Source organism: Synchiropus splendidus, chromosome 7 (assembly GCF_027744825.2).
Source record: "Synchiropus splendidus isolate RoL2022-P1 chromosome 7, RoL_Sspl_1.0, whole genome shotgun sequence".
NCBI classification, from domain to species: domain Eukaryota; kingdom Metazoa; phylum Chordata; class Actinopteri; order Syngnathiformes; family Callionymidae; genus Synchiropus; species Synchiropus splendidus.
Genome location: NC_071340.1, coordinates 17,291,983 through 17,315,545, shown reverse-complemented (window position 1 = coordinate 17,315,545; position 23,563 = coordinate 17,291,983). Strand labels below are relative to the sequence as shown.

At 47.2% G+C, this 23,563-nt stretch overlaps 1 protein-coding gene across 39 annotated transcripts in view; it reads left to right on the top strand.

The window, feature by feature from the left end:
* camk2b1 (calcium/calmodulin-dependent protein kinase (CaM kinase) II beta 1) overlaps positions 1-23,563 on the top strand; it is a 52,267-nt gene that overhangs the window by 24,658 nt on the left and 4,046 nt on the right. For 2 of the 39 annotated variants that reach the window (XM_053870186.1, XM_053870185.1), the window contains exons 7-23: positions 1,742-1,844; positions 2,743-2,826; positions 2,897-2,991; positions 4,273-4,395; positions 4,472-4,555; positions 4,878-4,920; positions 6,598-6,693; positions 10,357-10,391; positions 12,930-12,962; positions 15,919-15,987; positions 17,090-17,134; positions 18,332-18,380; positions 21,122-21,211; positions 21,490-21,633; positions 22,151-22,226; positions 22,312-22,406; positions 22,475-22,708. In XM_053870186.1, the coding sequence (XP_053726161.1) occupies positions 1,742-1,844; positions 2,743-2,826; positions 2,897-2,991; positions 4,273-4,395; positions 4,472-4,555; positions 4,878-4,920; positions 6,598-6,693; positions 10,357-10,391; positions 12,930-12,962; positions 15,919-15,987; positions 17,090-17,134; positions 18,332-18,380; positions 21,122-21,211; positions 21,490-21,633; positions 22,151-22,226; positions 22,312-22,406; positions 22,475-22,707 (1,497 nt within the window). In that variant the 3' untranslated portion in view covers position 22,708. Of the gene's footprint in view, positions 1-1,741; positions 1,845-2,742; positions 2,827-2,896; positions 2,992-4,272; positions 4,396-4,471; positions 4,556-4,877; positions 4,921-6,597; positions 6,694-10,353; positions 10,392-12,929; positions 12,963-15,918; positions 15,988-17,089; positions 17,135-18,331; positions 18,381-21,121; positions 21,212-21,489; positions 21,634-21,716; positions 21,879-22,150; positions 22,227-22,311; positions 22,407-22,474; positions 22,709-23,563 lie in introns of all 39 variants that reach the window. The other 37 variants (XM_053870189.1, XM_053870188.1, XM_053870221.1 and 34 more) reach the window with 30 other exon arrangements.

Here is a 23,563-nt window from a genome sequence, read left to right as displayed (position 1 = left end):
CACTTGCCGAGTCACTCGCCTGAGATCTCTCCGTGCTGACAAACCCCAGCATCGACGAGGCCAAAAATCGTGACACCACGAATGATCACTCGGGATGAACCCCACGCGCTTCCCCCGCCCCCCTCACTCTAGTCTTTACGAACACAACCAGTGTTCTGAACACACTCTCAATACATAGCAGCGCTTTCCTGCCAAACAAATTAGAGAAGATCAGAAGACGCTGCAGCAGCCAGGCGGCGAATGAAAGCGTCGGAATGTAAATCTCTTGAAGATGCGCCGCAGGGATTGCAGGGGTTTATTTGGGTGGAGATAAATAGGGTTCCCCAAATCTGCCGAGCGGTGAAGGAGCGGTGTTCGAGGCTATCTCAGTCAAAAACACCCTCCTCTCTCCAGAGAGGGTACAAGGAATGGTACGAGGAATGTCCAGGCTCTCTCTTAGGAAGGAGCTCAGTCATCCAGGTGAGCAGTTGAGGTGACTGTCGTCTCCTGGACTAGTGAAGTGGCCCTGTATCAGACCCCGGACCTTCAGTTCACCGGGAAAATGTGAGGATACAAAACAGAGCGAAAGTGAACCCTGGAAGCTGCCTATTTTTTTTTTATGGATGTCCTGCCATGCTAATTCTTCAGTACAATACACCAATGATCCAATGAAGTCTTTCCATCCAGATTTTGCATTTTTTAAGTATTTTGAGATGAGAGATTTCATGCTGGTGACTCACAAAGGAAGTCATAAATTCTATATGTAATTTTGATTTGTTTATTTAATCTTCCAGTTTAGCTGCTCTAGTATCAGACTAGCATGTGAGGTGCTATCACTCTCAACAATAGATTCAACAGGTGCTTTATTTATATTAAAATTCTCAAAACACTGTTTTCCTTAACTCAGCTCAGCAGCTGTGGTGGCGGAGCCATGTTGTAGTGATTGGTTAACTTGACTGCAAGGGATCATGGGAACTGTTAAGTTGAGGTGTGATGGGACTATGCCACTCTTTGTGTGGTTGATGGCCTACTTGGATTGATGAGTCGTACCATAATCCGGGAAGTTCTGAACTCTTTTTACGTCAACGTTAGATGGCGCTATCGATCTGGTGCAGAAGGAGTGTGTTACACTAACTTTGATGTAACTTCACTGCAAAATGAATTGTTGTTGGTCCTCCTTTTCTGTCAGACAATATGAAAGTATATATTAAAGTATATATGGCCGTTATAGAATGACATTTTAAAGTACTTGGGTTTTTGGCTCTATCAATTGAAAAGGTTCCAGACCCCTAAGGCATCAGTGAAGTGTGTTTCTGCACGGTGGGAGGAAACCAGAGTGCATAAGGGCTCAAACGCTGCTGAGACAAGACCCAGGTTCAGTTGAAGAGAAGCCACTCCCTTCTTGTTGTGAGGCAGCAGGTAGCTGCTTGGACCAGAAACTGCAACTCAGTGTGTGTTTCTGGACTGATGTGCTGGCAGGCTGATGTGGTGAATGAATGAGGTGGGTCTGTCGTTGGTCGCTCTCCTTGTAGCTATATGAAAGTGCGGCAGGTTGGGAGCTCACTCAACTCATGTCGACCGGCTTCTTTTAAGAGCCGCACTGAGCAGCTCTGGTGGGGATAGCAGCTCCTTATTGGACTCTACTGATGGAGAATAATGAGCTGCTGCTTTTCTGGGCCACTCAGAGGAAGCTGGACACTGGAGACCGGGAGACTGTGTGTGTGTGTGTGTGTGGTAACCTCTGCTCTCCTCTGCTCTCCAGCCGGAGAACCTGCTCCTGGCCAGCAAGTGTAAGAATGCAGCGGTGAAGCTGGCGGACTTCGGCCTGGCCATCGAGGTGCAGGGCGACCAGCAGGCCTGGTTCGGTAGGTGTCTGCTGCAACTGGGTCTCCGTGTCCCTCAAACAACCTTGTTTCAGCCTCAGTTGAGTTGCAACGCTGGGACAGTTTTCACTGGTTTCTGTTCATTCTGTTGAAGATATTTGGATTCATTTCTCATTTCTTTCATTTATTTAATTATTTTTTATCTTTTGACACTTTTTCGTGTCATGGTCTTTACTGTTGAAATTTTGCTGTTCTGCCGGCCAGTTTTTTAAACTTTCTGGGTGTTCCTTACAATCCTGTTTCATTTTTAGACTTAACTAAAAGTTAATAACTAAAAATTACTTATTTATTAGTTTATTATTCAAGACAGTTGACTCCCGACACCATTTCCTAAATTTTACACCTTGAAGTGTGTTTTTTTGGTCTTAATCGGAAACTCGTTTTTTCCCCACCAATTTGTTTTCTCAGTTGAGTTTTCTCATTCATCATCTATGTTTTGCTCCTGAGCTTTCCTGTCCTCATTTATTTTCATCTTCAACTGTCTTTTTAACTTCATTTATGATCCTTTTTATTTCCTGTCGGGTTCAAGAATTTTCTTTCAGCAGTTGCTACTGCTCATTTTTTGCATTTAAAACATAAAAAAATAACCTCTAAAAGTATTATTTTTCTCTTTAAACTCTTTGTTTTGTTTGTTGCTGTTTGTTTTTCTCATTTTTATGACCATTGCTCTAACTTTTCATATGAACAGTACTGTACTGACTGGTGTCATGTGTGAATGGAGTTTTCCCGTTATGTTTTGTTATTGTTGATTTTATCCCCAGATATTCAACAGCTTGGGTTTTCTTTATGCTGTCACCCCTTTTGCGCAGCGCTCCATTTTTAAAAGTGATATTTAACGTCACGAGTGGAGACTGTCAGTCAAAGCTCTCTTGGTCTGCAGGGTTTGCGGGCACACCGGGGTACCTGTCCCCTGAGGTCCTGAGGAAGGAGGCGTACGGCAAGCCTGTGGACATCTGGGCCTGCGGTGAGTCTGCCGGCTGCCAGTCTGAGGCAGAGGAGTCCGGGATCTGAAGCGTGTCTGACGTGTGTCTCAGGCGTGATCCTCTACATCCTGCTGGTGGGGTACCCCCCTTTCTGGGACGAGGACCAGCACAAGCTGTACCAGCAAATCAAAGCGGGAGCTTACGACGTGAGTTGTCTTCCCCCTTCTCCTTCTGCTCCTCCTCCACCCCCCACTGTCCCTGTTTCTGCGGCTCTTATGTAACGCAACTCACCTCATTCATATTTCAAGGGGTGCAAGTGAGCGAGCGCTCCCTCTGATCGTTTACATCTCCCAGCCAAATGGAGAGTGAGAGGGGGTGATGGTGGTGGGGGGGAGGAGGGGAAGTCTTGACGGACATCGGTCTCCTCTTCAGCGACTTGCAAGTTTCTCTCACCTCAGCTGAGCCTGCAATCAGAGCTGGGCCGGGCAAGGGTCGATCTGGGGGCCACCTGCGGCCTCCTGGCTGCCACCAGGGGGCCTCCTGAGCATGAAACTGACCTTGAAGAATTTGGTCTCCTCTTCAGTTCAGGTTTAACGTCTGGATTTATTTATTGTTTTTTAAAGTCGTAAAATTTATGTAAATTTAAATACAATTTTGTAAAATCTAATTCAGATACTTGATTCACCATTCCATCCATATATTAATTAAGATAGTCGTAATATTAATTAGATCGTTAATTAACAGATTAATGAATTTAAATTTGAATTTAAAATTTATTTTGCATATTATTAATTTAATTCTGTCATTTTTTTATGTTCCCTGTTGATCATAAGAATAATAAAGAAATACTAATAATGTGAATTACCACTAAAATGTGCATGATCCTTCCCACAAAATAATACCTTTATCGTCTGTATTTTTTTAAATAATCAATCAAATTATATGTGATATATTTTTGTGGATATTGTTGTTTTCATTTGGAATATGTGGGAACATTTTTTGCTTCAAGCTAAAACCTGGGACAAAGTTGGTTTCTTTTAAAAGCCTTTTAAAATTCAATGAAAAAATATTATTTTTGTATTTTAATTTTAATGTAAACAGGATTCTTGTTTAAAGACAAGTGCAGGACACATGAAACATGCTACTCAGAGTTTGGTTCTTATGTTCTACTCAGGCTCAGATGAAAAAAAGCAGATCTGCTGAAATATTCACCTCCACAGTTAAATAATGGAAGCCAGCTTCCCCGTGACACTGGGGACGAGCCGAGTTCTGGAGTCCAGAAGTGTTTGAGTGTTCAACTCAGGTGTCGTTCACAGATCTCAGATGTTCCTCTAAAACATAGCTACATCAAAACCATGCAGCGGTGGAGCTGGCATGCCAGCGGCCCTCTCTGCTGCACACACACACGAAACGTCTTCCCCGTGAGGGGGCGCAGACTTTGAACAGAGTTCATGAAGCAGTCTACTCATCATGGTCTTGTGCTACAGTTCCCGTCTCCAGAGTGGGACACCGTCACCCCAGAGGCCAAAAACCTCATCAACCAGATGCTGACCATCAACCCCGCAAAGAGGATCACGGCCCAGGAGGCCCTGAAGCACCCGTGGGTCTGCGTAAGTCCCGACACAGAACTCAAGTTCTACACCTGGTTTGGTGGCTCAGACTGACGACGTGACCGTTTGTCGACAGCAACGCTCCACGGTGGCGTCCATGATGCACAGACAGGAGACGGTGGAGTGTCTGAAGAAGTTCAACGCCAGAAGAAAACTCAAGGTTGGTGCATTCACAACATGCTGCTAAACAGGACAAGATAAAGCACAAGCTTGGTGATAGAAAACCTACATCAGTGTTCTGAAAACTGATAAGCCTGACAGTGGCATATCCTGTCGAGGGGGCAGCTGCAGTGTAGAGAGGCCCGGGCTTTATTTAACCAAGCTACTCCAGGTCAGATGAGAGCGTAACCACTAGCATGCTAATGCTAATGAGCAGCACAGTTGTCGTGAGTAGCGGACCCTCAGTGATGGAAATATGATCACTGTTTTGGATGGATTATAATGTGACATAGTCCTGTGTTGACTGTGCTGCTTCCTCCCAGGGGGCGATCCTCACCACCATGCTGGTCTCGCGAAACTTCTCTGGTGAGTCCCATGTCTTTCTGGTGTGTCCGTCTTTGTCCTGTTCCCTGCGACATTTTTAAATGTCGTGGCGTCTGCATGTCAGCGTCCTGTGGAGTCACAGCTGATCTCCAAGGGTCTGAGATTAAAATGAGTCATCTGAACTGAAATGGTTTTAAACCTGTCGCAGTATTTAGAATTGGAAATTGGGTTTGTCGTCACAATGAAGGTCGCACAGAGGTCACTCTTTTATTTAGATTAGATTAGACTGCCTTTATTTTTTGGATAAAAGTGCAGCTTTTCCTTCTTTATTTGCAGCTTTGATTTTGATTTAATTATAAATACTAATTTAATTTACATTCTATTTAATTCCCAGTATTTCAGCAGTTTCAAGAGAATATTTGAGATTAAATTTAAAATTATTGTTAACTATTAAACATTATTCATGTCTAAACATTTCTAAAAAGTATACAGTGAAATGAACTTTTTACCCATCTCTTTAAAGAATATGTTTAGCTCTTGATAACCGTTGGGATTGAAGCCTGAATCTAATGAACTGCGGCTCTAAAGTTGGCCTCTGGTGGAGGCGTGGCTTCCCTGCCGCCCCCAGTGCCACAGCCCAGTTCACAGGCCCAGCTTCTGTCCGTCACGAGAGGCTGTTTTCATGAAGCTGCTGCTCTTCGTCTCGTGCACATCCATCTGCATCAGTCGGCCTGTTTTCGGCACGGCTCGTCTCAGTGTGGCAGATGTTTATGTTCTACATGATGCAGACTCTCCTTCTGTCGCCTCTGAACCCGCTTCCTCACCAACTGTCGCTCAGCTGAAACACTGTCACTCAACAAACCTAAAAAAAAATTGTCAACGTTGGCCACTTAACATCGTTTAAACTCAAGGCTCAGGGGGCCAAATTACATGACATGATGCTGTGGTTTTCAGCCGTGTCAGCATTTGATGGAGGATGGTTTTCATCCAACAATGGAAACACTTCATGTTTGTTTAAGGGTTAGCCACTGCTGTTCAACATGCCGCCCCCAGCTGCCCAAGTGAGCACTGAACTAAATGGCACACAGCTCTGAAGGCAGAGGGGTCCGCAGTGTTCAGAGCCCCCCATTATTCCCTGTTAAAGGGGAGAGACTGGGAGACCCTTCCATGAATCTAATTTTGTTTTGGGCTCCTGATGTGGAATGTGTTTAACGTTGGTTTAGCGTTGTCCTGTAGCATCTTTACTTCTTCCATTTCTAGAGGTTAGTTTTTTGTCTTCAGTCCTCCTTGGTCGCGACTCGAACACAAGTGTGAGTCAGCTGGGATGAGGATCAGCTGCTCCAGATCCCGCTCTGAAGTTCATAAGATAAATGGTGTGATCCTCAAATGTAGCCTATAGCGTGTGCTGGCTCTCGCAGACACGGCTCTCTCCGTGGAGGCTGGAGTCTCTGATCCGACTCGGATTGTTGACGTGACATGAATGACGTTTCAAAGGTTTCGACGTTTTAACTTCACAGCTGATTTCATGGCTTCCTCATCCAGTGTGCAGCTGTCTGTGGTCATAATGTTTTACGGCTGTATCAGACGTCCGTCTGATGGTTCCCGGTGTAACTAAGAGCTCCTCCTCTATCGGCCACGCTTCACCCCTGCTGCTCCTGCTGTCATCTCTTCACCGTCACTCTCTTCTCTCCTCCATCACTCTCTCTCCATCTGGATCAGTGGGCAGCAGGCAGACCACCGCGCCCGCCTCCGTCACCGCGGCGGCGGCGGCAGTGGCTGCGGCCGCCGGTACCACGGCGGGGCTGGTGGAACAAGGTAGCACGGTGGCGACCCCGTGACCCCCTCCTCCCCTCCTTCCCCCCTCTCTCCTCAGCATGGGAGCTCAGAGCAAAATGGCTTTATCACGGCGCCACATCTCACTGTTATCAGCAGCAGGAGCTTTGTTTCCGTCCCAGTCAGTGCTGTTCCCCTCCAACACGAGACTGTTTACACGCCGCACTGATCACGTTTATCAAGACGATCAATGTCGTTATCGCCAGGCTTATGAGAGCTGCTTCATCTGGCTCATTCATAAACCCAGACTTTTGTCTGAGCCCGGTTCTTTTGAGCCCAGAAATGCCACTTGGTTAGGGATTTATTGCGGAAAGACCCAGCTTAACTTCTAATAGCTATTAAACAGAGATGATTTCTGGGGTAGATGAGGTTCTTTTGATTCTTTTTAAATCATTTTTTTATGTTTATGTTTTTTATGTTAGTTAAGACAATTTTTGCATTTTTTTTAATCTTCTCTACTTTCTGTTTATATTGTAAAGTTTGTCTTTTCTTTACCCCCGGTTTTCTGTCTTACTAAAGTTTATTTTATTTCTCTGTTTTTTCTACACTTTTTGTGTTTTTAATCATTTATTTAATTTATTAATGAGTTAATTTTTTTTATAAATTTATTTACTAAGACTCTTTTCTTTGTGTCTATTTTCATTAGGTTTTATGTCATGATTTTTTGTGACTTTACAAAAATCTGACTTTTTTTCATTTGTGAAAGTCATAATTTGTGTTTTTTTCTATTCATATTCTTTTTTATTGTTGGCTTGCAAAGGAGAATGAAGATATATTTCAGGAGTTTTTTTTTTTCATCACACACTTTGTAGAATTTCTCATATAGATTTTTTTATACAGATAGATTTCTTTTTGTCTTACCAGTTTCTTTTAGTGCTGTGTTTTTCTACTACTTTAATTTCTACTTTACAATTTCAATTTTTTAAGTCCAAGTCTTTTACCATAATTACCGATTTAGTCATTATTTTTTATCTTTTTTGAAAGACAGAGAGAGCGCTCTGGCCTGCTTCAACCTCGTGCTAGCTGGGCTGGAGCTTGTGTTCAGTACCCAGCAAGTAGTCCTCCATGTTTTAGCTCTAAGGGCTTTGTTTCTTAGACGGCCTGAGAATTAAACAGATTTGTGCTAGCTGTCCAGCGTTTACGAAATTCCTGAAATCTTCATTTTTTTCTCACCAAAATCCAAATTCCTGTTGAAGCAGTTGAATCCTGACGGCTCTCTCAGGTCAGGAAAGATTGAAGGTTCCACTTCAATTAACTCTGAGTAATGAACTCTGGGAGTTCCCGGGTTATAGGGGCGGGACCCGGTAACCCAGCGGGGGTCACATCTCTGACGCAGGGCTGTGGTTGGATGGAAGCTCGGCTCCTGCTCTGGTTTTCCACATCAGCACATCTGTCACTTCCTCTCAGCGCCTGGATCGGTCGGTCCTAAGCAGCGGCCGCCGCTCCCTCATCTCCATCCAGCCATCCTCTCATTCCCGAGCGCAGCCCTGGAGCACGGCTTGGCCCCTGTGGAGTGACGTCGCCCTGTCTCCCCCCCTCACCCTCCCCATGTCACCCTGTCACGTTGGCGACTCTCTGGATCTCCAGCAGCTCCACCATCCCACCTCCCTCCCATTACGCTCATGTCTCACTCTGACTCCTCTCTCCCTGGATTCCTGTCTGAGGCCTGTCTCTGGAAGGAGCTGTGGGTGAATGCTGCATGGAGCACTGGACTGGTGCATGCGCTGCAACACGCAGGACTGAGCTGCATGGTGAACTCTGCAGACCGGGCGAGGATGGGCTGGTTCCGGCCGTCAGAACCCGCTAGTCAGGACCGTCCGGAGCGAGGCTGCTGGTGTCGGAACGGTCGAGGGGATGAGGCTGCATAAATTGATAATCATCACAACTTTCTTGTGGAAAAAATGGGGTTCAACAAGAAGCCAGTGATATTTTGTGGTGAACAATGGGCCCAAAAATTTCAACGCGAAGTTGCACTAGCTTAAGATTGTGTCAGTGGCACGCAAGACACGTAAAAATTATAGTATCATAAATAACATAATAAATCAAAAATTGGACCGATGTATGTGTCAAAAGTTAAGTTTCGTTACTCAGATATGAAACTTTAGCCTGCTAGATTCCTGTTTCACGTGGATCATGGAGACAAACGTCATCAACGCGTCGCAGGTTCGGTGGTTCTTGTTTGTGATTCCGCTGTCTAGTCGTCCTCTGAAACATTTATGACGTGATGTCTCCTCTGAACTCTGACTGGTTTCGTGCTGAGACCTGACTCGACCCCTTCTCGGGAATCACGCCCATCCTGCCTGCGCTCTGACAGCGGTGCATCTTGCTGTGTTTGACTCCTGACGGTACTTTTGTTTTGTTTTTAACCTCTTCCTCCTCTCTCTTCTTGCTTCATGTGTCATTTTTGACAAGGTAAGGAGCGTCAGGCTTCTGGTTAACATGCTCTGACTCCCTCACAGGTCCCGCCCACTTCAGCGGGACATCTCCGATCGTGTGGAACTCACTTTCATCTCTCTCTTCTCTCTCCTTCATTTTGGAGTCGTAATTGACCCGAGACTCGAGCGACTCTGATATGACCTGTTTCTTTCTTCAGCTGAGTCACAGTGGGGCCAAGCGAGTGCCTCCACAAACATTTCAACCACAAGAAATGGACTGTTGGAATGACTGAATGACTGAAACTGCTGTTGAGGAATACAAGAAACATGGGCCTGAGATGAAGAAAATATGTTTTGTGTGATAGAAATATACATAGAAAGTGAGCAGCAAAATATGTTTTTTAAATCCTGAATTGTTTTGATTAAAATACATACATTTTAAATAATTAATTTGGATGGTAGTGGAATGTAAAATTACTAAGTATAATATTTAAATAATCATTGAGAATTACAGGATTGATATGGTTTAAAAAAAATAAAATAAAAGGTTTATATAAATACTTACTTATAATACTGTCCTTGCTAATTAGTAAATGCTTATTTTTATAAGTTTATAATATATATAATTTAAGTTCAACAAATGTATTTAATGTAACTGGGGAAAAATGAACAAATGGAACAAAGGGGGGACAATGAAAATGAAGAAAAATAAAGTATAAATAATAGGCTTTTGATGACATAACCAATTATTTTGAAGGGACAGAATAAAAGATATTTTAGCATATTATATATTAAAATTCTATTCACTGTTTCAACAACCGTCAAAAAAGTGGGAGACAATGACCAAAGTATTGAAATTGAACTCGTGTGGGACTGAGTGTGGTAGGAGCATCTGTGTGAAGGGGAATCCTGAGCTCCTTTGGACTTTAGTGTTGGGGGAAGCAGATGCCAGAAATAGTTCCATCCAAGATGGCTGCTGATGCGATGCGCTCAGACCTTTCGCTCGGCCGTGCCTCCCTCTCATTAGGTCACGTGTCTTAGTATCACCCGATGTACAGGTGCGCTACATGACGGTGGTGGTGGTCATAATGTTTTTTCAATGTTGAGTTATTCAATGAAAAAAGATTTTGGAGCCGCTCCAGGCTTGACCGCCACTCACGCGTGTGAAGCTGTTCTGTGTACAGTGTGGTTTCCAGACTCTCCCACGACGTCTCGCCTCCGCCGTCTGTAGCCGGCTGACTGGTGTCTCTTGTGTTTGTGATTACAGCAGCCAAGACTCTGCTCAACAAAAAGGCCGACGTTAAGGTGAGCGCTTCCACACTCGCTCCCGTCCACACGCCTCCGTCTGCTTCCACACTCTTCCTGCTGTTGCTTTCTCTGACTTCCGTTTGATCTCAGTTCAGTTAGCATGCGCTGTCTTTGTGTGAATGTGGGAGCTGCTGATTGGATCCTTCAGGTCATGTGATCATTCTTGGCAGAACAGGATCGTTCGTTACTGTCGATGGTGAGATAGCTGCCCTCGCTACTCGCTAGCTAAGCTGTTGCGCTTGGAGCAGAAAGAAGACATTTTTGACTGGACCCCCTCCCAGTGGGTGCATTTTTGAATTGGAATCGCTAACATGCAGGCCACCCACAGCATAGACAAGGTGCAAGGCGGCGTCCCGAGTGTAAACAGGAAGTAGAAAGCCTCCGCGCCCTCAGGTTTCCACTTCTTCCGCTGGGGTTCTAAGCCATAGAAGGACCACATATTTATCCAGACGTTGCTACGAGACTTGCTCCTTAGACGTCACCGTCTTGCTAGATGGTACTACTAGTTGGGTCGTGTCGGTCCCCTCCTCTGACGCGCCGTCGAAAACAATGGACCGTGCCCTTCAGTGATTCATCTGTAGACAGTAGGAATGAAGCAAGCTGTGTTGCAGTTTCCAGATTTAAATGCTAGTGTAATGCAAAGAAGCATGGTGTGGTGTATCCATGTTAGCCAGCGTGTACAACCCAGAAATAATTCACACGTTAATGTAGAATTAGGACACATTTTTGTTTTGACCTACATCACCACCTTTTTTAAACGCTCCCATCTGGCCACGCTTCGTCGCTACTTCCTGTTTCCTGCTCACCCCATCTGGTCTTTAACCCCGCTGCCTCTCCTCCTCACCCTCTCACCAAGATCTCACCCTCCCACGCTGCTACTTCACATTTCCACCATCGTGTGCAACATCTCGCACACCAAGGTGTGTGTGTGTGTGTGTGTGTGTCCAACGCGTCACTTCAGTTTGGAGGAACAGATTTGGGTGAGAGTGGCCTGCACATGGCGTGGGCGCCCACTTGTGTGGCGTGTGTGAGAGCGCCCTCCTATTCCGTCGTGCTCGGTCGGTTCAGCAGGGAATGTGACTCCGGTTCCAGGAATAGCTGCCAGTCTGGACCCTGGAAACTCAGATGACAGAAATAGACTCTTACTTCCACTGCGCCGCACTCATCGCCTAGCAACAAGCTTGCTTCACTTCAAACCATTTCCACTCAGCTCGTCTCCGTTCTGCTGCCTCTCCTCCTCCCCGGTGTTCCTCCATACACATCTTTCTTTCCCTCCCATGGCCCGTGGCTTCTCCTTGACCTTTACTTCCCGCCCTGCTGATCTCTTCATGTGCTTCAGCATGTTTTCAGCCAAGCACAAAAACTACTTTCCCTGTCAGCATCTCCTCCTTCATGCAGTCCATGGTCGCCGCTCTGGCCGAGCAGATCCTGTTTGTCGTGTTAATCCGTGTTAACGTCGGCCTGAACTCGTGCACCGACACATCTCAGGAACAATCGATAAATCTTTGATCAATAAATCTAGTTCTAAGTGAATCAAATCCAGAATCGGAGCCAAGCCTTTGTGATGTCACTGGAGGTGGATCCTGTCTCTGCACCATTAGAATGCAGGTACAAAAGCTCTTCAGTTTCAGGATCAGTGGAGAAATGGTGAAGCGTTGCAGCTGAATATTCTAATGATGCCAGTGAGCCTGTTCTTCTCACCAAAAGATGAAGAGCGTCATTAGAAATAGGTGAAGCATGTTTAAAAAAGGAAGGACGAGTGGCAACCATCTGCGTTTGGCTGCTTTGCAGGATTATTTTGCCTTGAAAGTTTGTCTCAAACAGGTTTTGGAACCGACTGCAAAAGCCCAGGGTTTTCCGACATAAACAAACAGCAAGCGATGATAGCAACCTATCAAAACAGCAGAGAAGTTATCAGAAACATGGGTGAGGAGGTGTCAATACTCTCCGGTAGAAGACCCAGTCAGTCCCACTGTTGACATGCTTTGTCCTGCTGACCCTTCTGTTTCACATTCCATTTACATTAGCATTCAGTGTTGCCGTCTGTCTCTAATCCATTCAGACAATTCATCCTCTCACAATAGTCTGAGTCGTCGCTTGTGGTTGGAATCAAATCAAGTCCTTGGTTTACATGAACATGCTCTTCTTCTTCAAAAACCGTTGACATATCCCTCCATATTGGATGATATTGCCACAACCTCCACCACCATGAACCATGAATCATGGATTCACAGCGGTGGTTATCTCGCGAGCTAGCATTCAGCACACAAGCCTTCAACAGGAACTGGTTCCCACCAATGGACTTGTCAGACTTGACAGATTCAAGCACTTCAGAGTGACTCCTTGTGAATCCTTTTCTTCTCTGTCAGTCGCTATCTCTGCTTCCTTGTTTCCTCTTCCGAGTCTCGTCTTCCTTCTGTGAAGCTAGCACCTCTGACGTTCTCTCTGGGATCATTGCTTCATGTGACCTTTTTGTTTTCCACCATCCATCGCCTCACCTCCACCTGTTTATAACTCATCCTTCGTCGAGGACAGAAACGCAAGTCCAGCTCCACTGTCCAGTACATGGTGAGCATGCTCCGGTTCATCTCCCTCCTCACTCGTTCATCGACCGCGCCCTCTTCTTCTTCTCCTTTCATCACTGTTGTCATTAACTGACTCATCCATTACACTTTCATCCTGTATTTATGTTATGAAGAAACATGTTGAAACATGAAACATGTATTATGATGATATACAGTATTATGTCATTTTATTTAAAGATTCAACAAACATAAATCATAAATAACAGATGATCTTTTGTGTGTTTGAACTCTTGTGCAACGGAGCTCTGAGTCAGACATGTAAATATGATTTAATAAGGCAATTTATTGCAAGATATTTGAAAAACAAAATGTGTCAAGAAAAAAGCAAGGAAACGGTATCTAAACTTCTAAAAAAAAAGATAACGAAAGAATTTTATTTAGAATTTGCCCACTTCAACATTGCCCACTTCTGCCTCCAATGAACACATTTAAACCTCACTAAGCTCAGTGGTATTTAGTTTGTTGTTAGTTGTGTTGAATTCATATCCTCATGGTTCTTTATTGCTCCATATGGCTCCACACGGTTGGCGGCTTTTATGTGACGCGCTGCGTCAAGATATGCCCCGCAAGCCGTGACGCACTTTAGTTGCAAACTTTTTAGTGACCTGATACCTTCTCTTCTTGGCTGCCATTCCACCCCACTGCCTGCTTTAGTTAGTTACATCTCTCTGAAATTGGACGAGCCGTTCGACTGCATTTGGCTTTGTTTACTGCTGAAGCCCTAAAGTGGCTGAATTGCTGGCGATGAACTGTTCAAATGTCCCTGAGGCTCAATTACAGCCCATTACCGGCTTCAAGAGAACTGGTAATTGAATTTACGGCTCCCTAATGGACCTAATTGGATCTGGCACAGCAGCGAAGCGGTCCTGACAGCACCGGGTAAAACCCAGAATATTTGTGTTGTCATTTAGGATCCCACCGATTCAACATCCAGATGCGACGTTCAACCTGATGGATTCATATTTTAATATCGTCTGAATCTCTGAATGCAGCCAGATGGGAGAAGACGATTGAAAATGCTGAGGGGAAATTAAACATTTTAGTCTCACTCTCGGGTTCAGCCCGGGTTAGGAGGTAAGGGCTGGGTAGGACCAGGATTAGGACCTAAGAGCGCCTTTGGGATTGGGATTAGGAAAGGTTAGGGTTGTGGAATACAGTGAGGCGATGGGGTTTAGGGTTAATGGAGTTTGGTGTGGGGTTCTGATGGGTTTAGGGTGAGGAGTTTTTGTCTTTAGGCTGTTCTTTTAGCAGAAGAACCAGAACAGGGGAGGTCAACCAGTCAGAGGCTAAGAGCCACATTGTTTTACTTTGTTGCTGAAAAGAGCCACATCCTACAAATATGTAAGGACAATGAATAACATGTGAAACACATGCCATACGTTTAGTTTAGGGAATGACAAAGTTTGGTGAAGAGCCGCATGAAACTGGGAAAAGAGCCGCATGTGGCTGGGGAGCCACGGGTTGGCCAGGCCTGAACGAGAAGATCAAACATATTAAAAGCAGGATATGGGTTTAAGATCATTAGTAGGGACGTCCTTTTCCACTTTTTTGCAGACAAAGTATGAGGATTGACAATTTGCTGGTACCAAGAACAGATACGAGGACTTCATATTACCATAGCAACCACTTTAAATGATGCTTTAAAAAAATAAATACAGCACATGTTCCCGGACCAAACATGACACCACTGCCTCAGATTTCACTGTTAACATTTGAAGTTTAGCCTATATATTGATATATAATATCTAAGATCCTGGTGCTTCCTACTGGTTTACGTACGCATTACTCCCTTGTTTATCGCGGGGGTTGAGTTCCAGGACCACATGCGATAGCTGAAGCACCATGGTGGAAGGAAGTAGCGGCACCAAAGTATAACCCGGGTTCGTGTAGGGTCACAGGCTCTGTAACTACTAATGTCATCGGATGGAAACCTAAGTTATTGAGCGTTTTCTTGAATTAAACACCTATCAGAGTCGTTTCTCTCTCCAGAAAATTAGCTGATCCTAGGTGGTGTATCACTTTTACAGTTTGATTTACGTCACTTTTCAAGGGCTGTGCAGTGCTCATCACATCACACCAGTGAAATCTACCAATCGATCAATGAAACCCGGCTGAGACCCTGCTATAGAGGCGGAGCTCCGATAACACGGGAGCAGTGGCAGAACGTTAGTGCCGAAATACAACGGCCGATGTGATGATATATTGGTGGCACGGCGCACTGAGCTTACTTACCATTTTCCACACTCTTTAAGAAGTGATGTTACGAATGATTACCAAGTCAATAAACGGACTCGAGTCTCTGCGGCGTAGGCTGAACCTCCGTCAAACAAAGGTTTTCAAGAGGGACCGCCCTGATCCTGTCTGCCTGCTGCATGTTGCTGTTGTTCACATCGGTCCTGTCCGAGCCTGAGCCTTTTTACTGCACTCTTGTCCTTCTCTAGGCCGTGTCCCCTGTCATCTGTAGGTGGCGCCAACCTCTGCTTTTGTTCTGTGACTCTGGGTTTTAAATCCTGCTGCTTCATTCGTCTCCCGTCCCCCCGTGCATGGGCTCAGTGCCATTCCTGTCAGTTCTGTCACCGTCCTTTCTGTCTCACTTGTTGGTGGTTTTGGGAAGCACTCTGAGCGGGTTGGTCCATAAAGAATGTGCTGGTCTTTAGCGGCTCATCCTGACTTGCAGAAAGAGATGGGCCGCTTGTGACCTGCTTACAGGCAAGTTGTTGATGACACTTGCCCCTTCAGTTCTTGTTTGTGTGCCACATGAGATCCCACCCAAGATACGACCCTACGATCATACCAATATGCCACCTACCCAGTCTTTGTCACTCATTTCCGGGTTCATTTCAGTTGAGGTTTGCGTGAAGTTAGATCTGTTCTTAACACTCTTGTGTCTCCTCTCCTTCCTCCCCCTCTCTCCCCCCTCCCTCCCCTCTCCTGCACAGCCCCAGACAAACAGCACCAAAAACAGCATAGTCACCAGTCCGAAAGGAAACATCCCTTCACCTGCTCTGGTATTGACCTCACAACCTTCCCTCACCTTCTTGTCTGTGATCGTCTGTGTCGTCTATGAACGTAATTTTTTTGGCTCGTTTTGTGTGTCGGTGGTGGCAAATCTCACCGCGACTCGGTTGGTGTCTCTCCGAGTGTTTCCTGTCAGTGGAGTGCCCGTCGGTCTGTACCCACCCCTCACTGTTTCTCTCACGACTGTTGGGCGTTCACAAGGTCAATTTTCACCTTAGCAAATATTATGCTTTGCCAAGTCGCCCACTGGCGCCACAGTCGTCCCCGTCACAGGTTCTGTCTGCCCCCCTTGTGGTCGAGATGAAATTACATAAATGCAGATGGTAGAATTTTCCTTTAAATGGAATTCAAATGGTGTTATATCTTTATTTATTTTTAAATTTGTTTGGCAATGCCTATTTCTATTATTATTATTATTACACAGTTTTTGAATCTATTTAATACTTTTTTCCTTTAGAAATCTCTTTTTTATTTTTGTTTTTACACACAGTGATACGATCTTTTGCACTTTTACTCCCTTTATCGTCCAGATTTTTTAAATATATATTGACTCCACCTTCATTTTTTTACAAAAAAAAAAAAAAAAAAAAACATCAGCTGTCCTGGCACGGTTCAACTGTTCAGTCAGACAATGGACTCACACCGCCTCCTGTTGGCTGGAGGCATGACGTCAGCTGCCCCTCCAAGTCACACCACCTGCAGATGTTACCTTTCCCTCCCGTTTCATCCGCAGAGTGAACCCATTAATGATTTACCATCAGTGGAGTGAAGTTATTTAGAGGTTTCCACTTGTTTTCGTCACCATTTTTTTCATCTTTTCTAGTTCAGAAAATGCTCTCGTTCCCCAAGTCCCAGAGACGAGTGTGTTGAACGTGTCGGTGTGAGTGTGCGTCTGTGTGTGTCTGTGAACCAAAGTGTCTAAATTACAGCCCTCGCCTCATCCGCCCACTCGGCCACCGCTGAGGATTCTTCCAATCCCGGCAACTGTTCATCTCTCTCCACGTTTATTACGCTTTCTTCTTGCTTTTGTTTCACGCTCTTCTGTCATTTACTCCGCCTCTCTCTATCTCCCCCTCCTCCCTCTCCCTCCAGGAACCTCAGACCACCGTCATCCATAATCCGGTGGACGGGACAAAGGTATATGCTAATCCCGAGTCCTGACCCCGTCTCCTCTTCTAACCTTCTCCTCCTCATCTTCTCCTGCATTTTTATCCTTCTCTCTTTTAACATGCATCTGTGTGAGTGTGTCGGCGAATTAATCTGGCGAGTGTGTGAATTAATGTCTGAATTCCGTTCAAGGTCGAGGTCTGATGGGAGGACTGCAAGGCTCTTGGCTTTTAAAATGGGCTTGAAACGTTATTGTCTGCAGCAATTCAGCTCCTAGAGACCTGTGTGTCTGAAGTCCAATTTGCTCGCCCCCAACATTTCTGCAGCACCTTTCATGGGTCTGCTGGCTCTCCTGATTCCAGCTGAGGTTCTCCCTTCGACTCAGGAAAATCCAGAGGTCACCACTGTGTCCTAGATGGTCCTCTGGCTAAGCTCATTCCTTTCCACTGATAGTGTCCTCATAACTCAAGATGCTGCTCTGATCTCTCCATCTCCCTAAGTCCGTGGCTCTCAGAGAACCATGGTGTATGATGTTCTGACTCGTAAGACTCTCATTTTACGGCCAGCACTTACACTTCAGTGGACACTTGTGGTTCTCCAGCTCTCTGTTGCTGATTTAAGTCCCTGATCAGCGAAGGCTGTTCTCCTCAGACAGATCTGCCTAGCAACAGGTCCCCTTCCTGATGACCACTAAGCTCCTCTACGGGAATCCATTCTTCCTGCAACGGCTGTTGATGTGTCATCTCCACTGAGTTCCTGTCAGAGCAAGAGCCTGTGGTGCGGTTTCAGACACTGATCTTCAAACTATTGTCATGGGTTGTGACCCGTTTACTCCTGGTTCTGGTTCAGATGGACAGAACTAGTATTCAAAGAAGGGAGGGTGTGTGGGACAGTAGCAGAACCTCCCAGCTGCACCTCTTCTTCAGAGGCTGGCTTTGGCAAAACGAGAACCTAAAACCGCACACGCGCCGGAGCTTAGCACCATGCAGAAGCTCTGGAGGACCCCCCTCAGTGTGACCCCTCCACCCATGTCCAGAGGTCGATGGGACCTTAAGGATTGATGATTCTCCAGTGATGGACTCGGGTTTTGGTGCTGTGAAATTGCTCAACAGAGGAGCGGTCGAAGGATTTGGTCAGCATGTTGTCTCACCAGGACTCGAACCTGGAGACTCTGTGACGTGGTTCCACATGTTCGTGGACACTGATGACGGTCTCGTGTCTCCGCAGGAGTCGTCGGACAGCAGCAACACCACCGTGGAGGACGAAGACGTGAAAGGTGAGTGGAGCAACTGCGGAGTGTGACTCGGACTGACGGGTCGTCACTTGAGGTGTGAGAGTGATGGAGGTGCGGGTCAGTGTGTGGCGAGGTCTGAGGTCGGGTGCGGACTAGCTGCCAACTGGGTTCTACTGCCTCCTGCTGGCGTTTGTTGGTACTACACCTGCAGAGGCTAAGATAGAGTGTGGAGGATTGTGGGTCGATTTGTTGTTGTGTGGCACTCATGTATTAATATTGATATGCTGTAGGTGTGTGTGTCTGAGTTGCAGCAACACACTCCTGCACATCAGAACACACACACACACACAGCGACACAGACACTAGTAAGCAGAGAACAACACAGTTGCACAGTTGCTTTTCCAGTGTGTTTCACTTGCGTGTGTTTTTGTGTTCAGCTTTGCTAGTGTGTGAGCTAAACCTAGTGTGTGTGTTGAACCAGTGTTTGTTTGTCACAATGCGGTGGCCTGTGTGTGTGTGTTTCTGTTTGTTTACGTAAGTGCGTATGAATGCTAACTTGCTGTTTACCTCTGTGAGTGTGTTGTTCTCTGCTTACTAGTGTCTGTGTCGCTGCACACTTGTGTGTGTGTGTGTTCTGATGTGCAGGAGTGTGTTGCTGTTCCTGGATGTCAGGTGACACACTGGTGATCACAAGCTGACCTTGCCTCTGGGTGCGGGTGTGACTCTGGCACCCTGCAGTGCTGTAACACCTGACTGTGTCGCTGTACGCCTCGCTCACCCCCCTGCTCTCCTGACACAGTGTGTTTAAATCGGGTCATGGATGGATCATTTTGGTGTCGGGCATGTGGAACAGTGTGTTCCTCCTTGAAGCTCTGCGGTGGAGTCTCGGCTGCTGTGGCACCATTTTTGGAAACACTTTCTCTGTCCTTTCTTGCTGAAACTGTTGTCTGAAGAACAGTTGTTAAGTGTGCGAACACATTAGTGATGAAATGTGGGCCAGTCAGTCTCCCGTGTCCCTGACACGTCGTCCAAGCTGCAGGCCATTTGCAGGATACTGTTTTGCAGTCTGCCACTTGGGGCCCAATTTGACCCTAGGTGTGGCCCTCACAGGCCAAAGTCAGATATTGGAAGCACCTTTATTACACTGCGAAACCACCGTATGATGTCATCATGCCATTATTACCACTTCTGATTTCAACATTATGACCAGATGCTATCCATATGGCAGGATAAAAGAGTGAGACCTTACGGCCCTGCAGTGACACCTCAAGACATTTGTGGTCTGACTTGCAGTCTTTGTTAAAGGAACCTGTTTCATAGATCTTCAGGAGGTTAAGTTGAATTGGCAACAAGGAATCTTTTAAGGCAAATACGACCAATAGCAAGCGGGAAAACCGCAGGACCCGTCGCTCTGCCGACCTTCCCTCTGGCTCCTTAGTCAGTCGAGTTCGAGACCCCTGCCCTAGGTGAAGCATGGCAGAGTGCCTATTCAGTAGCAACGGTGATGAGGTTGTGGGTGTTAATCCAGCTTCTTTGTGTAGAGGAGGTCCAGCTTGGTGGTCCTTCCTGAAGCCCTCCGTCGCCCCGAGGTATCTCACATCTCACCCGGGTCCTAATTTGGACCACTGAGGGGGGAAAGGGCACCTTGGGGGTGGGGGCCTGCTCTATAAAGGGTGCCGCGGTCTAAATTTAGCGGCGCTGACAGGAAGTGCAGAGCAGCAGCAAAAGAGGTGTGAAACCCTCGACAAGAGGTCCGACGAAGCTGCGGGTCACCAGCCACGACTCGTCCAGCCACACAGACCCGAACAAGAACCAGGTGAGTGCCGACAACAGGTTGGGTCAGAAAAAGGGTGGGACGGTGTCGACAGCTGGTTTGCAACCCAACTCCCGAGCTCCGGCTGCCGGAGCATCTGAACCCGAGTTTTGAGTTAGCAGCTGCTGCTACTGTAGTTTGTGATCCGTGCTTGAACCGCGTTACCACGGTTGCTTTAGACTTGGAGTGTTGAAGCTAGTCAGAGACGATCTGTCTGAAGTTCAACCTCTTGGTCCTGTGGGAAACTGATAAGGGCTGAGAAGAGATGGACTACTGTGGCGGGTGCTAAGCTGAAGTATGCAGATGGCAAGTTCTTGAATATGTCTGTTACCAACAACATGTTTTGTGGAGAACTGTCTGGACAGATCAGTGGGAACTGTGTGGTGTCAGAGAGGTGTGTGCATTTACAGGACGAGTCGAGACGCTTGTACTGCCCACTTTCGTTCATCCTACTCTCACTGCAGTTGGTCGAGTTGTTCCTCCATTTGTTTGTTACCTCATCCATCCATTTCCCGTTCATCGCTCGAGGTCGGGTCGCAGGGGCAGACTGTGCAGACTTGCTTCTCTCCAGAAGCCTCCTCTCATCTTGCCAGTGTGTCCTGGGTCTGTCCCAGGGCCTCCTCCAAGTTCAGCTCTGCTGTATCCCAGGAGACATCCTGACAGACAGAGGTTCTCCTCTGAGTCTCTCAGCTCCGAGCTGCGACAGTGTTTGAGTCGGAAGTGAAGAAGTGCTTCACACATGGAGCGTTTCTGTCGTGTGTGTCTTCATCACACTTGTGCGTCCTCATGTTTCCGACGTCGCCAGCAGCCCTTTAACATGCCTGTATCAAGGGAATCCCATTTGACCCGATGACTAGAACCGACTCCATTTCACCCTCATCTTTGCCTTGTTTTTTTTTTTTTTCTTTGCCATCGCCGCTGTCATCTCACTGCATCCGTCTGCTGTCGCTCTGTCTGTGTGTGTTGTCAGGGAAAAGCTTAGACAGCAGCTCGCTTAAGGCCCAGTCCAGCACCGGCTCCCAGCCTGATAGCTCTCACGCTCCTTCAGCTGCCGCTCACTGTAAGTCAGCATGGTGCCGCCAACAGCTTCTAACGCACACACACACACACCCGCCATTCAGCAACACACCTTTGTTTTCACCGAATCAATACAACAAGCTGTTGCAGTCTCTCCCACGCACGCCGCCCTCTGGTGGAAGAGAGTGAAACTGCACTGAGCTAGATACACGTGTGACGCTGGAGGTTCCGTGTCAGTTGGAGGGCTGATCACAACAGTTTGATGTCATGTGACCATCTCATCTCCATCTGTCTTCACTCTTTCACCCCCTCATCGTCCAGCGGCGGCTAAGTTTGCCGACCTCCTGGGTTCAGTGCGCCGGGGCTCGGGGCCCACGTCTGACGGAGAGCTCCGGTCCAGCACGCCGCCTCCTGCCGCCCTCTCCGCCCCCTCCCCTCCACACACCCCCGCCGTCCCGATGCAGAGTGAGTGGCCGACGAGAACGTCCCAACCGGGCTTCATGTTCTCTGTGATCATTCTCCCTTCACTGACCCGCCCCCTCCCTCAGTGTCTCGCCTCACCGACCTGGTGAGCAGCGTTCGCAGGGCGCCAGCGGCCCCTGCAGCGCCGGCTCCCGAGGTCGAGTCCGCTCCGGCGCCGAGGCCGGCGCACACCAACCCCCCACCTCCCCCTCAGCCCCCATCCAGCCCCCTCCTCACCGCCTCCCAGAGTAAGTACGGGGCATGCAGCGCCGCATGGGGTCCGACGCGTGGTCGGGTCGGGTCAGATGGATTTGACACTTGTGCATGTTGTGTGGCAGCCGGTGTGGGTTTTCTCCAGGTACTTCGCTACAGAAGGGATCAGATCACTGAGTTTGACTCTGATCAGGCGGGCTGAAGAGGGCGCCTGAGGGCCTCTGTGTTGTGTGGTGTGGGTGATGATCAGACCTGCACCCCTGAGAGCTCCTCCAAGTCATCGCTGAGTGTCTCTCTTCTTCTGCAGCACGCAAGCAGGAAATCATCAAGATCACCGAGCAGCTGATCGAGGCCATCAACAACGGCGACTTTGAGGCTTACGCGTGAGTGACTCGCTCGCTTTTGTAGGACTCAACCAAAGCCTAGCGTCTGGGTTGGCCTACTCCAGCTCCTGCTCTCTGACTGCAGAAAAATCTGCGACCCTGGCCTGACCTCCTTCGAGCCCGAGGCCCTGGGGAACCTGGTGGAGGGCATGGATTTCCACAGATTCTACTTTGAGAACTGTAAGATGAGGGTTTTGCTGACATGGTGGGGCGCTCGCTCTGGACTCAGCCTCCCTTGTTTGTCGCAGTGTTGGCCAAAAACAGCAAGCCCATTCACACCACCATCCTGAACCCGCACGTGCACCTGATCGGCGAGGACGCCGCCTGCATAGCCTACATCCGCCTGACCCAGTTCGTGGACGGTCAAGGCCGACCGCGCTCCAGCCAGTCGGAGGAGACTCGCGTGTGGCATCGCAGGGACAGCAAGTGGCAGAACATCCACTTCCACTGCTCGGGGGCACCGGCCGCACCGCTCCAGTGAGGTGCGTCTCCCTGCTCCAAACACCTCTCCATCTCATGCACTCGCTATTCCTCCCACTTCCTCCTCATCACACTCCTCCTGTCATGGAAATGACATGTGGCCCACTTCTGTCGTGATGCCCCTCCAGATGTGTTCCACAAATTAGCATCACACGACTTCAACTTAAGTTATGGAAAGGAGCCACCTTTTTTTCACCATCTGGTCTCGAACTACAGACCGTGACGTGCACGTTTCAAATGACCTCTTTGCTGAATTTGGTGTCACCCTCATTTAGAATGTGGATTGTCGTTTTTCATATTTACCTATCAGGGTTCTCCCCAGCATTATAGTAGCATGGAGGCTCCCTACACTGGGATTTTGCATCAACCTGAGGTGATGTTTGACTCCCCCTTTTAAGGTGGACTGTTAAGGAGGATTGGGAAAGACCCTCGCCAACATTTAAAAAAAAAACAGAGAAAACCAGTGTAAACATTTTGTCATGTTAATGAGGATCCGGATCCTGACAGGTCGCTGTGGTCAGAACATGTTGGTCAAATCAGTTGTTATCCTCAAGTGTTTTATTCTTCTCAGACATTATATTGATCTTAATAATCCATATAAATATGTAGGGTTTTTCTCTTTTCTGTGAAGAGTTAAATGCGTAAATGGGCGCAGAGTCAACTTTGAGTTGTTATTCACTCAAAAGCTCGTAGTAATGTCGAACAAAGTCCAGGTTAAAAATTACATTTTTCTTGGAGACGAGGACCAAGTCACTGACTCCTTTAACGTTTCTCCTCCCCATGAATGAAAACAAACTCCGCTCCCTGTTCCTTCAGGAGACCCTGAGGAACCACGCCTCCTCACCAACCGCTCGACT